Source organism: Gossypium arboreum, chromosome 9, assembly GCF_025698485.1.
Source record: "Gossypium arboreum isolate Shixiya-1 chromosome 9, ASM2569848v2, whole genome shotgun sequence".
NCBI classification, from domain to species: domain Eukaryota; kingdom Viridiplantae; phylum Streptophyta; class Magnoliopsida; order Malvales; family Malvaceae; genus Gossypium; species Gossypium arboreum.
Window position 1 is genome coordinate 68,019,578 of NC_069078.1, and position 18,688 is coordinate 68,038,265.

At 33.7% G+C, this 18,688-nt stretch overlaps 1 protein-coding gene across 1 annotated transcript; it reads left to right on the forward strand.

Moving 5' to 3' along the window:
* The first annotated feature begins 822 nt into the window (after positions 1–822).
* LOC108454364 (PHD finger-like domain-containing protein 5A) lies at positions 823–2,046 on the forward strand. The gene is made up of 2 exons (XM_017752804.2): positions 823–955; positions 1,505–2,046. The coding sequence occupies exon 2, from the start codon at positions 1,539–1,541 to the stop codon at positions 1,869–1,871; it is 333 nt and encodes a 110-aa protein (XP_017608293.1). The 5' UTR covers positions 823–955; positions 1,505–1,538; the 3' UTR covers positions 1,872–2,046.
* The last annotated feature ends 16,642 nt before the right edge of the window (positions 2,047–18,688 follow it).

The following is an 18,688-nucleotide window of genomic DNA, read 5'->3' on the forward strand; positions in this document are numbered from 1 at the left end:
GACAAAAAAAATTTGGGGCTAAGAAAAGTTTTCAAATTCAAAAACTAAAAGTTAGTTTATCTTCTTTTTTTTTTTACCTAAACATTTCTGCCTAGTTTATATATTTTCTGCTCTTTTTTTTTTTAATTCATTGAGGAAATGGCAATAGTAGGCTTAAAACTCGAAGGTGTTTCATGGTTGATCGGGTTGGTTAGGTCCAGTTTTGGGCCAGGCTTAGACTTTGGATCGACTTGATCTAGTCAGTTTATTATTGAAAAATAATTAAAAAATATTAAATTAAATTAAATTTATATTTATATATTTTTTATAATTAAATTTAAATAAAAATAATTTTATTATTTTTCAAACAATAGAACAGATTATTGAGATAGACGAAACCATGTTCGAGCTTGAAAACTTGTTTAAAATCGAACCACGACCCATGTTATTTAGTACAATTATGACTCAAAGTTGCTTCATTCTCAGTGGAAGTCAACATCAAGTTTAATGGTTTAAATTCAATTTAATCATTTATTTATTTTTGAAGGTAGGAGAAGGATTATGAACTTTTGTAATGGAATAAAATTGTAATTAGTAATTCAAATATTTAGTTGAATGGAATGGAATAGAATAGAATAGAATTGTAATAGTATTTTTATACTTGGTTAAATGGATTGATATTGTAATAGTTTAAGAAAAGAATTGAAATGACCATAGTACACTTAACAGAAATTTTTAAATAAATATTTATTGTTTTTAAATTTTAATAAGATTAGTACCAAATTCAAAATTATTATAGGCCCAATATGGTGAGATAAAAAAAGCCTAAAAATCTGTAACAATAGCCCAAATTAAAATCCAAAGAACGAGCCCTATGATTTTTCCAATTTCATTTATACGTTTTCAAATCCACACAGATCCTCATCTTTCTCTCTGCTTCGAGACTCTCTGGAACATCACCAAAGCCGACTTTCAGGTCACCCTCCTCCTTTTCTTTGCTAACTCATATACCCGCTCCAAGCTTGCTGTTTGCTTTCTTTTATTTTCCTTTTGTTCTTTTTTTAGTTTTTTTTTTATTATTATTGGTTGGTCTGCAAATTAAATTTTGTAAGTTATTTTGCTTTTTATATGGTGCAATTATTTTATAATTAGGGTTGTAGCAATACTAGGAAGCAAAAGAGAATTAAATGAACATGGGTATCAGAATCTTATTAAGTCCTGTCTTTGATTTGTGATGTTGGTTTTTGGGTTTTTCTTTATAATACTCTTTTGTAACCTCTTAATATTGAGGAGAACTTGAGTGTTTATCTTATAATTAGGGTTGTGTTATGGCTAATTAACTATCCTTCCATAGCAGTATCTAGGGAACAAAAGGGACTTGCATTAGTATGAGTATTAATAGGAACAAAAGAAGGGAATCACGGTCTTAATAATTTCTGTTTTTTGTTTTCTGATGTTGGGTTTTTGAATTTATCTTTATATTACACTTCTTGTATTGTTTGATTCTTTTGCTTTTCTGTTTCAGATCTTGGAACAACTAGGAACAAGTTTGGGCAGTCATGGCTAAGCACCATCCTGATTTGATCATGTGCCGGAAACAGCCGGGGATTGCAATAGGACGATTATGTGAGAAGTGTGATGGCAAGTGTGTAATCTGTGACTCTTATGTCCGCCCTTGCACGCTCGTGCGAGTTTGCGATGAATGCAACTATGGGTCGTTTCAAGGTAGGTGTGTTATCTGTGGAGGGGTGGGGATATCCGATGCATATTACTGTAAGGAGTGTACTCAGCAAGAGAAAGATCGCGATGGTTGTCCAAAAATTGTTAATCTCGGGAGTGCTAAAACAGACTTATTCTATGAACGTAAAAAATATGGTTTTAAGAAAAGATGATTGATGTTTACCTGCTGTGATTAGGTCTTGCTGTGCTTATGTCACAGGGAATGCCGGATTTTAGAATATGTTGGTATCACAGAGAGACTTAAGCTCTTTAGAATTATGTTATTTTAAGAACTGTAGTTGATTGTACTAGGGGCCTAATTTATTTACACAGAATCTGGTATGGAAATATCTGGTTGCATTGTTTATGGAGTTCTATTGCTGATTTACACCTATTGATTCGTAGTTTATCCTATGTATTTGCATGTGGTTTGTGGGTGAGCTTTTGCAAGCAAAGTTTTCTCAAAGTCATCGTTTTAGGTTTTGCATAACTCGTGCTTGTGCCTGTCCTCGTTTTAGGTTTTGCAAAGTTTTTAAGTGCTTTATTACTTGCATTATCTACTTCTATATGCTCTACAGTCTTCTTGTGTTACTTGTGCATGAAGCAAATGAAAATTGTATCCTGGTTCGAAATCGACTATGTTGCAGAGCAACCAAGCGGCCGAATGAATCTCAGCAATATCTCCTATTCTTGCATGTAAATTGATTGACAACTTACTGTTTTTCTGGGGGTTAATTACACCAAAGTCCTCAAACTATAGATCAAATTTAAATTGATCTTTTGAAAATGTTTTAATTGAATTATCAAACAAAATTATTCTTCTAATCAAATTATTTCGTCAGTCTAATTGCCAGCTTTAACGTTAAATATTGTAGCTTTGTTTTTAAACACATACAGATTGACAATATTTTATGCACGTCAGATCGAAGCTGAAGTCGAAGCTTAAGGCTAAATTGACTCTTACCATTATCAGGCTTAGCTTTCATGAAGTTTGATTCCTCTAAAACGAGATCTATATTACCTTAATAATTCAAATCATTTTTTGCAAATCATGTGGACTTGTACTGTGATGTTAAAGCCAATTGGAGATGGTGAAAGCGATACAATATATGTTCCAAACATTCCCTTTTTTGTAAGAAAACTATACTAGAACCTGCCTCGACATTTTTGGAGTATCGCCAAGGGATCACAACTCAATTTGGAGGACATGTAAGCTTTTTACTAACTTTAATATTCTTTCAAATTTGCCTCTTTTTTAGAGTTTTGAAAGCCATGCCGTAAAAAGTATTCTGTATGGTTATGAGGAAGCCTTGGGACAAGCTATTAATCTATAGAAGTCAGGTATTATACTTTGACTTCCTGACAGATGCATTATTTGTTTGGTTATGGTGGTAAGCTTAACGATGAATTATGGGCAATATCTGGGATTTATCTTCCCACAATGGGAGGAACAAAAAGTAATTTTTTTTTTCTTTTTTCAGAGAAAGATTGAGTAAGAGGATTTTAGTTGGAAGCACAAATTTCAGTCAAAACCAAGAAAAAAGTGCAAAAAACTGTTGCCCAAGCACTCCCTGTTCATTGCATGAGTGTCTTCTTACTGCTCTTGAACACAGGTGATGCCCCTCAAAAAATGATGATCTCCTTTTAGTGGGCTCTAACAATAATGGGCAACAGGAAGTTCATTGGGCCTCATAAGAGAAACTTTGTGTTGTTAAAAAAATTGGAGGTATAAGTTTTTGAAAACCTTAAATGTTTTTAACATGACAATGTTTCGCAAACAAAGTTGGAGGTTATTCGAATCTTTATTCTCTTTCATTTAGACTGTCCAAAGCTAAATAATTTTTAAATTGTGAATTTATTGATGTAAACGAAGGTAATAACCTTCTTTTCATATGGAATAGTATTATTGCAGCTAAACAAATCCTATATCATCCCATACCTGCTTCAATCACCATTGAAAATAGGAGATGCTACTGGAACACTTTCTTAACTTGCACGACTTCATGATTTAGTGAAAATTCTTTAAATCATTCTCATCATTTAGAAAGCTTGAATACATTTTTAACATCATTTTGAATTATTGTAAAACCTTTTCAAAGCTCAATCATGCATACATACAAGTCTCAAATCAATTTATAATTCAAAGGTTAACATACACATTCAAATAATTTCAAAAGTCACTCGATTTCACTAAATCCAAATACTGACAAATTCCTTTAATAGTTTAAGTCTTTAAATACATGCCAAAATACAATAATTACAATCAACATAGAAACATTACAATTTCAAAATACTGAATGGCCATGCGATTTTCCCATGCCAGAACCATAACCTTCTCGACAAGTCCACAACCTACATGTTTAAACAATTTACGCGTGAACTCAATAGATACACAAGGATAAACATACTTATCCTATTACTTATTAGTGTTGAGCCCCTAGGAGTAATGATTTAGAATTCAATTAAGCCACATTTTAGTGTTATTAAAGGATTTAACCCTTATTATCGAATTAAAGGGGGATTCAACTAACAAATTGTTGATTAATTAGGTGATCACATGTTTAATTCAAATGTATAACTCCTATTGAGTGTTCACATAGTGTTTAGTCAAATATAAAGTCCATCTTTTATTAGAATTCACTAGCTTGGTCATAAATAAATTCATTCCAAGTTCGAGCTTAAGCTATAAAACTGTGTAATGTAACACAATGTCGTGACATTATGGTAGATGAAGTCTTGACCTTACTAATTGTTGTCGTGGAGTTTAAGTTCATAGAAGAATGTTGTGAACATCAAGGAAGTTAACGTCATGACGTAATTTATTGAATTTCTAAGAATAAAAAAAAGAGAGTAAAGTCACAATATTGCGAGACATGACGTCGTGACATTAGTTACTAAAATTGCGACATCGACGTAAAAATGTCATGATGTTGCTAGGAATTTGCGAAGTGATCAAGGCATAGTTTGTAAAGTCGTAACATTGCGAGGAACAACATCATGACATTGTTGACTGATTAGGAATTAATGTTATCCAAGTGCAATATCCATAGAGAAGGATTAATTTAACTCTTACTCAAGTAGAAACAAACCATTGGGTGTATTATAACATAGTTCATAAAATTTAGAAGGTCATCCTTCCATCTTACAACCAATTCACAACATCATTATTATAATCATTTAGAAGTTACATAAATAGAAATTTTGACCTCATATTTTTGCCTTATAGCCCTTATGAATTAGTTCAAAAATTTTCCTTCACAGATAGGCTCTCGACCTTTCATCTTAATTACTTATAACACCATTCATTTATGCCACAATGTTCGAAACATGATATCAAAACATATTCATTATAGTATGTCCATTTATTCAATTTCTTATCAATTTATTAGCTTAGGGCCTTCAGTAAACTCTAGCAAAATGTAACTCAGATGCTTGAGACCCATTCAAACACAATCAGGGAGCACATAATTACTAAGCCCGAAGGCATCATATCACGACCCTCCAAACAGGACCATATTGCACATAAGTGCATCCATCCAAACACAATCGAAGACCACATAATTGTAACACCCCAAACCTGGCCCAGACGTTATGGCCAGATCCGACATGCCACATCAAAGCATTCAAAACATTTTATATTGTTGATCCAGAAAAACCTACTTAGTGTTTTAAAAGATAATTTCATTATAGGTTAAAGTGAATGGAAGCTGTGCACCAGGTAGGAAACCGGAAAAGAGGAGGTGAGTCTATCGGACTACTTAAGTACCAAGCTCCCTTCGGATCCAATCCTAGACATGCACACCGCCATTGCCACACCTTAACGTCATGTATATTTCTAGGAAACCGATTTGATTAAGTCATTTTTAGGAAAAGTGATTAATTTTGGAAAATACTTTCATTGCGGAAGCTTTGCTTGTTGTCGTGTTATTTTGAAATCAATTGTTGTTTTTTTTTTGAAAAGCGCGCCTAAAGCTATCCAATTTCAACAGTTAAAATAAGTAATACCTATCTTAGTAATACATATTAAAACCTTCAAAAATAATTAAGCGGCCTTATTACATTTAAAACCCAAACCTCAACGTAAATAATAGGATGTCCAGTTCACCGAAGAAAACCAAACTTTGAGCAATGTGGCCACTCGAATTCCCTCACGACTCCAAGCCCACTATGGTTGGGGATTTCTGCGTGGATGAAAATAAAAGGGGTGAGTTTGGGGAAACTCGGTGTGTAAGGAAAACCCATTCAAAGCCCAAGTCAGCTCAAGCCTATTGGGCCTAAGCCCATTCAGTAATGAGTGGTCTTGGACGAGCCCTTTTCAAATTACAATAAACCGGGCCTTAGCCCTTATTCAGATAACAAGATGGCCCATAGGCCCATTTCAAAATACATGCAACATCAATAACATATGCAAGCCCATTTGGGAGACTACTCAACCCACCAACCACTACACTCCACCCGTACCAGCCCTACACTCCATGTGGGATTAGCTCAACCCACCCAAATTGAACACTCCACGAGCTTGACCTTTGCTTAGTTAACGATAGAATTGAGGCAAAGCCTCCAAGACGTGGACAAGCCACTTTCATACTTCCTCCGTCAATATCCCAATCCCATGCATCAGATAATAACAACATGGCATGCAGTAAATAACAACAGTCAAACATGCATTTAGGTCAATTTAACCCTAGGGGTATTTCGGTAATTTATCTACTAGAGGTAAAACTATAAATTTTCCACTTTTAAAGGTATTTCAGTAATTTATCTATTTTAGGGTTTTTCATGCATATTCCTACTTTTCACGTACTAACAGAATCACGTACCGAGGGTTCTTACCGAATTGGGCCCGTTGGCCCATCATTCCAATTTTGGCCCATTAAGCCCAAAAATATCGAGGGCACTGAAATCATGCACTTTGCAGTCCAAATTTTGCAGCTTACCAAAAACATTAATCGATTTACCTCACGAGCATTCGCACACACGCAAATATACAAAATACCGATTTTCGGCATTTCGGCTTTTCGACTTTTTCCGATCCAGACTAAGAAAGAGGGTGTTAGTTACACACCTGTTTGCGACGATATGCTGACGAGATCCACACACGAACTGCCTACAATTGGATTACTAACACGTTAATCTAACTATTCAAATATGAACTACGTATTAACCCCTTACAATATTCGGCCAACCACACCTATAGATCATAGTAAGCTTATAAGAAATCAATAAGCAACTCATTAACAATTTTTTTGTCAATGTTTACCACATAATCAAAATTTCACTGCAAGCTGTCTTCCTGAGCAACAGTCACTAAATCATTTATAACTGGAGATACGAAACTCCAAATCAAGTGCCGTTAATTTTCCCTGAAAATAGACTCATATATCTTCTATCCATAAAGTTTTCAGAATTTTTGGTTTATCCAATCAATACCAGATTTTTCTCAAAGTTTCCCATGTTTCACTGTTTGACTAATCTGACCACTCTTCATTACGAATCAAATTTCTCATTGTAAAGAATTCAAAATATGTTCTCGTTTATTCCATTTGAAACTAGACTCGTTAAGATTTAATTACATAATTTATGCAGCTTCTAACTCATCTCCCACAATTTATGGTGATTTTCCAAAGTCACGTTACTGCTGCTGTCCCAAGCAGATTTATTACCAAATCACTCTTTCACACATAACTTGCATGCATGTTTTTTTTTTAAACATGTATATCACCAATCAATCATAACATATCTATGATTTTACTTAAGTATAATCTCCATTTCATCATTTTAAAGCACAACATATTAGCCGATTTTTCCCCTTAGCATCTAAGTACATGCATGCTCATTTGTTTGGCTCAACTTCACATATCTTCCATTTTTCATGAAAAGAACATGAAACAACAACCATTTCCTTCATTTTAATTCATGACCAAATACTCACAACACAACCAAAAACCAAAATATGCTTCAAGAGTTAAGGTAGAATCAAGAAGAACTCATGAACATCAAGATAGAAGCAAACTACCATGAACTTACCTTCAATTTTCTTCCCCAAGTGACCGAACATTCAAGAGCTTTCTCCTCTCATTTCTCTTCTCTAACTTTAGGCTATGATAAACAAAGATAGACAAAACTTTGTTCTTTTCACCCCTTTTTCTTTTAATAAAATTTCATATTTCATTTATTTAATTCTTTAATACAAAAGACATGAAATTCCAATCATGGAACATTTACCTAACCCATTATCATGAACATTTACCTAACCCATTATCATGAAACATTTACCTAGCCTATTATCATGGAACATTTACCTAACCCATTATCAATTTGTATCAATTTGTACCATAAATTATGGATATCAAGTGCACATTTTGTCTACAACAACATGATGGCTGGTCACTTCATGTAAAATGAGAGGTTTGTCATGGAAATCCTCCTATTTTGCACTCCTATTTATTTGGCCACTTCAATTTAGCCTATAGCATTTTCAAACATTTTTACATAGGTCCTATTTCATAATTTCACTCACAAATGACAAAATTAAAGCATGAAATTTTGCCAACATTCACAGAATTCCCGAAAATTGGGGCGTTACATAAATGCTAAGCTCGAAGGTATCATATCACATCCTTCCAAACACAACCATACTATACATGAATGCATCCATCCAAACAAAACTAGAGAGCACATAAATGCTAAGCTCGAAAGGTACAAAGAAGCTCTAACATGTCATCTCCTAGATCAAATGCATATCTAATCTCTATTGGCATGCCAGTTGTATCCTAAGCATTTCACCTAGTCTACTAAAGGCACATTATGATCATAATTAACTTATATCAAGCAAATTCATTGACATTCATACAGAGGTATGTTCGAAGTTCACAGATTTCAAAGTATAGTTAGACATTGCTTTGTCTAATTTCACATATAGGTACAATAGGTTCTTTCACACAATCATTTACATCCATATTAATTTAAATCATATAAACATGTTATGGCTCCCATGAACCTTAGGTAATATATTCATCTATTTATCAATATTTTCAATTGAATTGTAAATTATCATTGTAATAGCCCTTTTTCAGTGAAATTGGAACAGTGGTTTTGGGACCAAAAAATCTGATCTGAAAATAAAGTTTATTTTTATTTTATAATATGGTCCGTAATATGATAGACATGTCGTGTGAAAATTTTTATACAAAAATTTTATCGATTAAGTGCTTAATTACGAGAAAGACTAAATCGCATAAAATGCGAAAGTTGAATTCTAGTAGCTATAAGGATTAAATAGCTATGGAATTCAAATCTAAAGGTCCTTATATGGTAATTAGGCCATTAAAGAAAATTATGTAGATTTTTGGTGACTCATCCATGGAAAAATTAGAAAAGGGTAAGGACTAAATTAGAATTGAAATAATTTAATTAATTAAAAGATGATAAAAAGAAATATCATCTTATTTTTGTCATATTCATCCCCAAAATTATATGGAAACCCTAGGAGAGAGAGGAGAAACTTTCAAAGCTTAATTGGGTAAGTTTCCTTGTCCCGTTTTTAGTAATTTTGATATTTTTGAAATCGAGATAGTCTAATATATCTATTTGGGGGATTAATTTGAAAAGTTATCAATGTATGAAATTTGGGTCATGGATGAATATGCTAAAAATTAGAAATTTATGGTAGAAAATGAAAGGTTTTTTTATATATAAACAACTAAAATGTAAAGTTGTCAAATTTGATGAAAAATTATGAATTTTTATAAATACATGTGCTATAAATTTTATAATGGGATTTTGGTTAGGCTTGAATAGGGAGTAAATTGCACAAGTTTCATTTTTTGAGCCTAGGGACAAAATTGGAATTTATGGAAAAGTTAACAGTAAAATGGTAATTTTGCCTAGGATGTAAATTAAGTCCAAATAAATACGAAATACGTGAAATTGATGATCAAAGCTATTTATCTAGATCCAGACAACACAAATTCGAGGTTAGACCGATGAAAAGAAAATATTTTGGATCAGTAGATTTTATACGCGAACAAGTGTTGAGGTAAGTTCGTGTAACTTAATCAAGCATGTAATTATTTTAATTGAATAATGTGTTTGTGTGTAATATGAATTATATTAAAATTCATTGCTTGAATGCTATAATGAAAATTTTAATACGTGCTTAAAATGGCAAAAAAGGGGTAAGTCCCGATTGAATATTGAATTTTGATGAATATATGTGCTTTCCCGAAATGGATGAGGTCCTGAAATTATTGCGGATAAGATTTAGCTCGGACGAGTAATCTTATTGACCTTATTATAGAAAGGATTTAGCCCGGACGGGTAATCATGATATAATTCCTCTCAAGTATACGTTATGATTAGGGTTTAACCTGGACTGGTAATCCTAATCAAGCTCCTTTGAGCATACATTATATAAAGGATTTAGCCTAGACTAGTAATCCTCTTATACGATATGTGGCTCAAGAGTGTGTTTCTTGATTAAGTGCCCTAATGGGTACTCTTGAATAAGAAATTGACGGATTATTGAATCGTACACCTCGAGTGTAGTACTTGAGCATCCATCGGAATTTCAATGAATCAACGGACACGACTCTTGACATGGTATGAGAATTGTGAGAAGAAATAATAATGACTTGAAAGAATTTTGCATGATGAGCTCATATATGTTTACTTGATTGATATGAAGATTTTGGTGACTAACATGTTTGATTGAATGTATGTGTTTAGACAGTTTAGACAAATGGATGGAAAACATGATATTGTATGCTTAGATTTAATAAACGAGATTGGTAAGTTTAGTTTCTGTTATACGAACTTACTAAGTATGTAATGCTTACTTTGTTTTATTTTTCCCCTGTTTTATAGTGCTTGGAAGCTCGCGAAGGTTGGAGATCATTGGAGCATCGTCACACTATCAACTAGTTATTTTGGGTATACATAGTAAAATCATTTTGGTATAATGGCATGTATAAGATAACTTAACCATTAGTGGCTTGATAATGATGCTTGTAATCTAGCCATTGGAATGACTAGTAATGGTTGTTTTGATATACCTATAATGTCATGCTATGGTAGCTAAATATAAGTTAAGTAGTTGACAAAATTATGTCTAATATATAGAATAAGTCAAGGTAAGATTGTAAGCATGTACGCATGTAATGGTATGCCATGATGAATGATGAAATTTGTTTAAATTGAATGCTTGGAATGGTTAGCACTGGATGTGTGTTTCAAGTACAGGCCATGGGTGTAATTTTGGGTGAGAAATGAAGCTAGAAATGCTTTATTTTGTCCACAGGGGCAGACATATGGGTATGTGTCTAGCCCATGTGTGACACACAGCCGAGTACATTGGCGTGTAGTTATGCCGTGTAACCCCTGCACCTTAATTTTGAGAAACAGAATGCTCAGAATTGAGTACAAGGGTAGAGACACGAACGTGTGTCTCAGCTGTGTTTGCTACACGGCCTAGAACACAAGCGCATGTCTTGGCCGTGTGAAACCTGCACCTAATTTCGAATTGAATTAATTAACCACACGGCCTAGCACATGGGTGTGTGTCATGGTTGTGTGCACACGTCAGAAAGTTACACGGGGTCGAACACGGCCTCTAGCATGGGCATGTCTTAAGGTCACACGGGCGTGTCCCTTTGACCACAAGGGTGTGTAAGCCCTGCACCTTGGAAAAATTTTAAAAACAAGCAAAAAATTCTTAGAGTTTCCGATTAAGTCCCGACTTGATTCTAATGCTCGTATTGGGCCTCGAGGGTCCAATTAAGGGACATTTTGAATAATTTTGGTTAATGAATAGTAATTTACATAAATTATTTGAAAAATGTTTTAAAAGTTTCGGTAATGTTTTGAAACCCTGTTCCGACAACAAATATGGGTTAGGGGTATTACAATCATAGTTGCTTTGGCAACGGATGTGGTATCCTCTAACTTGGACTCGACAATCAAGTCAGGTATGGGGTGTTACAATCATGACTTCTCAGGAACACATTCCTTAGATTACGTTTATGGTAGAATCTCAAATGTGTGGATGTAATATTTCACCATAGAATAAAGCTACCACTCAAAAAACAACCTAGAAAAAGGGAAGTTATCAAATCAAATCATATAACAGCCTAATTTTCAGTGGTGTCGAAACAGTGATTCGAGATCACTAAGTCCGACAAATGAGTAGGAAATATTATTAATTTAGTGAGTATAAGTTAAATGTGAAGTTAGGAAAAATTTTGAAATAGTGAATAGTGTACTAAAAATAAATACTAAAATAATTAAAATCGAAAACAAGGTATCGAGACCTCGGGAATTTTAAATCGAGCCATAAATATTTTTATAAATATTTATGGAGTGTTAATAAGTTAGTATTAAAGTTTCGTCAAGAAATTTTAAAGTTCTAATAGTTAATTGAACAAAAAGGACTAAATTGTATCAAATGCAAAATTGTGGGAAATGATTAAATAGCTTAAATGATAAAAGAAAGAGGGTTTAAAAGGAAAATAGACCCAAGGTCTATTTGGGCTAGATGGCAAGAGCATGAAATCAGCAAGAAAATAAGGAGAATTAAGGGAAAAATTGCAAAATTGCAAAATTTACTTAATAAAGCTAGGACTAAAGTGGAATTATCTAGATTTCTCTTTATTTTTCTGCATTCTCATCAGCAAAAATGCCATGGAAGAGTTCTCTTAAGCTGGTTTTTCATATTTTTACTTCAATTAAGTTCAATTCTTGATTATTTCTTGAAATTTTTGTGTTTTTATGACTTTTACAACTAGGTCCACTTGTTGAATTCATTAGTTTTTGATTGAAAGTTGATATGAATATGTGCTAGAAGTATATGATGATTTTGCATGGAATTATAGCTTCAAATTGTTTATATGCTGATTTTTTTGACAGAATTGAATAGAAAGTGAATGTTTGGGACCTAATTGTAAAAGAGTTTGAAGTTAGAGTTTTATGTGGAAATTATGAATTTCAATAGTTATGAAATAACTTATAATGTCTAGGAAAAGTATTAATTGAGAAAATTATCTTAATTGAGGGGTTAATTGAGCAAGGACTGAATTGTATGAATTGTGAAATTTGGGGCAAAATAGAAATCAACATTTTGCACTAAAACTGTTTTGGACAGCTGCAGTAGTCTAACTTTGAAAAATCACAAAAAATTGTAGAAATGGAATTACAGGATGAATAAAATATGAAATTAAATTTTATTGAGTCTAGTTTCTTATAAAAGAAATGATGTAAGCAATGAAATTGTAAATCATAAGATATGATGAATTTTGTGAGACAAGGTCAGAATGATTTCGGGTTCCCCTGTTCTGACTTTGTAAAATTATAAAAAATTGGATAAAAATAATTATGGGATTAAATTATATGTTTAGAATCCTGAATGAGTCTATTTTCAATAGAAATAAGCGAGGACATCATTCGAATCCTGTACAAGAAGATAATTAATTTTTAGTGAAGAAGGGTCGGAACTGTCAGACAGCAGAACAGGGGAGATTTCAATGAATAAACTATATTAATTGGTCCAACCAAAAATTATGGAATTTTTATGGTAAGAATACATATGAGTCTAGTTTCTGGGAAAATTTATGGATCTTAATTTAGAGTTTTGTATCTCAAGATAAAAATAATTTAGTGACTATGACACAGATGGGCAGCTTGAATATTCACATAAGTAGATAGTGAAAATTATGGATAATGTTACCTACAAGTGTGTTGTTTATACTAAGGATGTGGATGGAGAGGAGGAGGAGGAGGAAAAATATACATATATATATATATATGAATGACTCGTGTATAAATTGATCACATGCCCGATTATAATCGATAAGTGTTGAATTAGAAATGATATAATGATTTATTTGGAATATTTATTATGAAATTATGATTATCATTATGATACAAAAATTGAACTTGTAAGTTTATATGGATAAAATTTTAGTGATTATTTGTTAATTTTATGAATTTCATGGTGTGTTATTGCATATGTATTGATGATAAAATCGTGAATAATGTAAAAGCATGAAAATTGAATAAATGATCAAATTGAGCATTTCAGTTAAGTGACAAGATGAATTGAAGGAAAAGACCATGGTTGAACCATGGCAACAAGTGATAAGTGATAGCTTCGGCTACACTTATCTGATCAAGGAAAAGAGAAAGTGATAAGTGATAGCTTCGGCTACACTTATCTGATCAATGACAAATGACAAGTGAAAAGTGGTAGCTTCAACTACCTGATCAGTGAAAAGTGGTAGCTCTGGCTACCTGATCAATGAAAAGTGGTAGCTCCGGCTACCTGATCAATGAAAAGTGGTAGCTCCGGCTACCTGATCAGTGAAACGTGGTAGTACCGGCTACCTGATCAGTGAAAAGTGGTAGCTTCGGCTACAAGTGACAAGTGATTTCCGTACAAGACCATATCTGGGATATGGCATCGGTGTGATATATGCTACTGTATAAGACCATATCTGGGATATGACATCAGTGAGATATGTGATTCGTGTACGACCATAGCTAGGCTATGGCATCGATATGTGATATGTGATTACGTGTAAGACCATAGCTGGGCTATGGCATCGATATATGAATATGTGTAAGACCATAGCTGGGCTATAGCATCATTATGTGAAGATGTGTAAGACCATAGTTGAACTATGGCATCGAGAAAACGAAGTACTCAATTCCGTAAGATGTTCACTAATTTGAAGAAGTTTGGTAAGTATTACATGGAATTATGCGACATAAGGAAATATGAGTTGATGAGACATGAGCATAAAACTTGGTTGATGGATGAGTTCATTTGTGATTATATATTTCTACGCCTTGAGTGTATTATCCGTATGAATTGGTATTCCAAATGAGTTAATGAGAAAACTTCTAGTATGAAATAATCTGAGTTCGAAATAAAATATCATGAAAATGTACTTGAAATACATTGGTATGTCTTGTATATGCTATTTGAATTCATAAATGTAGAAAGTAAATGTATGTGGAAATATGAGATGATGATATTTGTACATGGAATTTATTGATGAATACGTACATCCAAATTTATATGATAGATTTTAGTGAACATTAAAATTGGACTCAATAAGTGATTTGGCAATTTAAATCGTGATTGGTAGGAAGAGTTAATGAATTGCATATTTATGAATTGTTACACGTATTTGTCTGAAATACGAGGAAGTGATGGTAATTGATACATGGAAATATGAAACTATGACATATAAAAAAACATGGAATATGTTTGATAAATGTGTTCATTCATAATTATGGAATTATGTACCTCATGTGTGCTATTTGCATAAAGATGATATTTCAAATACTTTGGTGAATAAAGCTTAAATATGAAATAGTATGAAATCGAAACAAATTGTTATGAAAATGTATTTAAATTATATGTAAGTGTTTCGTGCTTCTCGATAATGCCTCATATTCTATTCCGGCGATTGATACGGGTAGGGGGTGTTACAAAGCATCTCAAAGAAAGCCACTTTTGTAACTCCCCTTACCCGTATCCAAAGTCGGGACAGGGTTCGAGGCGTTACTGGACTTTAACACAACCAATCATACAAAATCAGGCCATAAAATTTTTGTTCAAATCAAATTCATTCATACATGTGCAAACTGTCCCTTATATGGGCCTACGAGGCCCAAAACATACATCGAGGGTGGTTTGGACTAAACCGAGAACTTTGAAAATAATAGGAAGACTTAGAAAATTTTCTTGATTTGGAGAGTCACACGCCCGTGTGGGTAAGCCGTATGGTCACACACGCCCGTGTCCTCAGCCCGTGTAACTCTCTGTTTATGACATCATCAACCAAATAAAGTCACATGGCCAAGTCACACGCCCGTGTGCTTAGGCCGTGTGGCGAATTAATTCCAAAAATCAAGTGTGGACTTCACACGGCCTGGGCACACATCTATGTCCTAAGGTCGTGTCTTTCACACAGCTAAGACATACGGCCATGTCTCTGCCCGTGTGTTTACTACTGGGCATTTTGTTTTGCATAATTAGGTTGCAGGGGACACACGGCGGAATCACACGCCCATGGGGTGGACTGTGTGTCACACATGGGCTAGACACATGCCCGTGTGTCTAACTGTATGGACAATTTTTAGGCTAATTTTCAAGCCATTTTCCACTCTTAAACACTCACATACTTACTCTCACTTCATGGCATGCAACATGGAACATTTGATTACTCAAGCATTCACATTCATGGTTAAATTATGACTTGGTAATGTCAACATATCACCTATTCAAACTATCATGTTTTCATATGGCATTCCACACCAATTTCATATTTGTCTATCATCTTTACAAACCTACTTTCAAGTTACCCACTTGCATCACCATTATTGTCATACACATTAATCATATTCATACACCAAACATACATGCCATCCATCACACTCATTAACAATAAGCAACAATAACCACATTAAAGCATAAGCATATTGGCATGCAGGCACCAATAATTAGGGTTACAACCTAATAATCAATATGAGCCACCTCTCATGGCGATATTACAAAATAATCATAATACCTTCATGAGCCAACACATTTGGCTAATCAATATGACACATAACAAAAAAGCAAGTCCCTATACATGCCATACTCAAAATGATGAAACTGCTTATACCCAAATATTCAATTGATAGTGTGATCGAAAACTCCGACGTCCTCCGATCCCCTTGCTAGCTTGGTGACACTATAAGAGATGAAAAGGAAAGGGGGTAAGCATTAAAGCTTAGTAAGTTCATATACAAATAAAATGCAACTAAAACAAGCATTAATCATACATTAAACATAATGAACATAATCTTGCATTTTATCAAATCTCTTAAACTCATTCTTCATATACATATATATATACATTTCTCACCACAAGTTTATCATATCTCATGTCATTCTCATGAGTTCGATGTATATACCTGTGCCTACTTGCACATAATAACTTACTTTCTCGTCTTCGATGTAACCATCAAGATTACCCATTAACTTCTTTTAGAACTACCCGTTGAACACTTAGAATATCATCGGATACATCGGAATCTTGCACTTAAGTGCCTTATATGTAGCCAATGCTACCTCATATCTTATATCACATGTTGCTCGCTTTCGAGCTACTCGCGGGTCTACTCACACAGGCTGTCAGTGATGGGCATTGAATCCACCAAAAATAATTCCTACTAAATACTCTAAATAGTAGTAAGAGTGGTAGTAGGGTCGAGTCCACAGGGATTGGCACTCTGATCAACTTCTGAGTTTTACTTATGAACAGAATGTCATGTCAAGGGTCATGGCTAGAGTCGTGCCCACGACTCAAAATGTACCAGTTGAAAAATAAGCAAATAAATAAGTTAAATAGGGGATTTTGAAATTGAGTAGAAACTAAATAATTAAAACTGCTAAGATAAATAATTTGCAATCAAATGTAATAAGCCTTAGCCTTAGACTCGGTAAATTTCGTGTCGAGAATTGGTCCTCGAAAATTGATCTTCTCCTTCAAACGATAAGCTGTTTATAGTGATTAAGAATATCCTAACCACCAATTCTTCCTCTCTTAGCTGGTCCCGGTACGTCCTGCAAACCAACCTTTACCAATAGTCTAACCGAGATACACGTGTTCCCGATTCAAGATTTCAGTAGCCTTGCATTCTGAAGAACCGAACTCGAATTAACGGCCTCAACCACGTGGGTCATTTAAACCCGATCACCTCTTCCTCGATTTGTTCTCGGAGATTCAAATACAGCACGATCGGTTCGTTTCTCCAACTGTCAGAAAACACGACTCCAACCCAACGCGCTCTTTTTGACTTGAAATCAAATTATCCTTAAGGGATGAGTCAATCTCTATACTTAGGAAAAAGGTGAATACCGATTGGAAGGATTTTAAGCACGAGTATGAATCTCACGATTCTCGACCGGAAAGAACATTGGCCTAAAGCTAAGATGGAATTTAGTTAAGCATGAAATTATTCATGCTTTGTGAGCTTGAGAAGAAGATTGATGATTATGGTGAAGAAATTGGAAAGGAAAAACACTTGAAAGACAATTAGCCCAACTTTAGAAAAGAAACAAAACCAAATGAAAAATGGAAGAATGCTTAATGCCAATTTGAAAGGGAAAAGGAGAGTATTTCTTTTCCAAATAGAAGTAGGAATACAAAATGAATGATGATTTTCTAAGAACTAAAAGCCCCTTATTTATATACATGGGGTTTACTAAAAATAGCCTAACCTAAATTAATAAAATAAAAATAAAATAAAACAAAATAAAATCTTTCTATTTTTAGCTTTTTACAAAGTCAAAATATATGATAAATCCTTGGCTTTCTCCATCCTTTTGAGTTGGCCCATATTCAATGATTTGTCTTTCAATTTGGCCTTTTTTGCTCGTTTTTGACCGATTGCATCCCTCACAAGATTAGATCATAAAAAACACTTAATTAGTAGGGTTCAATTCAATAATAAACCAAATTAAACACCAAAAATATGCAAATTAACATGTTTATCATTCATGTATCTGCAACACATGCTGGACTACCCCGCCATCGAAAATATATATGAGACCAGTACCCAGAACGCCAAACATGTGTCATATATATCATGAACTCAGGCTACAACTCATGAGTTCAGATGTCACATATATCATGAACTCAGATCACAACTCGATGAGTTCAGATCACATAATTCCTAGTGACATGTCACTTGTATCCTAAACTATTCCTAAGGTTCAAACAGGATTCTTCAACAGCACATTTTTGTAGAACTTGCTCGTAACGTCGATTTCACTGCTCATAGCACCTGTCACATACTCATAGAATAATCAAAGCATAATTCATAATAAAATTTAGGTAATAACACATGACACAACATCACATTAAATATATATATATATATATATATATATATATATATATATACTTACCATACATGCAATATTAAAGCATTTAAAGTATGG

What these genes read in the sequence shown, in the direction of transcription:
- LOC108454364 (XM_017752804.2), top strand. Translation starts at nt 1,539, where the DNA reads ATGGCTAAGCACCATCCTGATTTGATCATGTGCCGGAAACAGCCGGGG.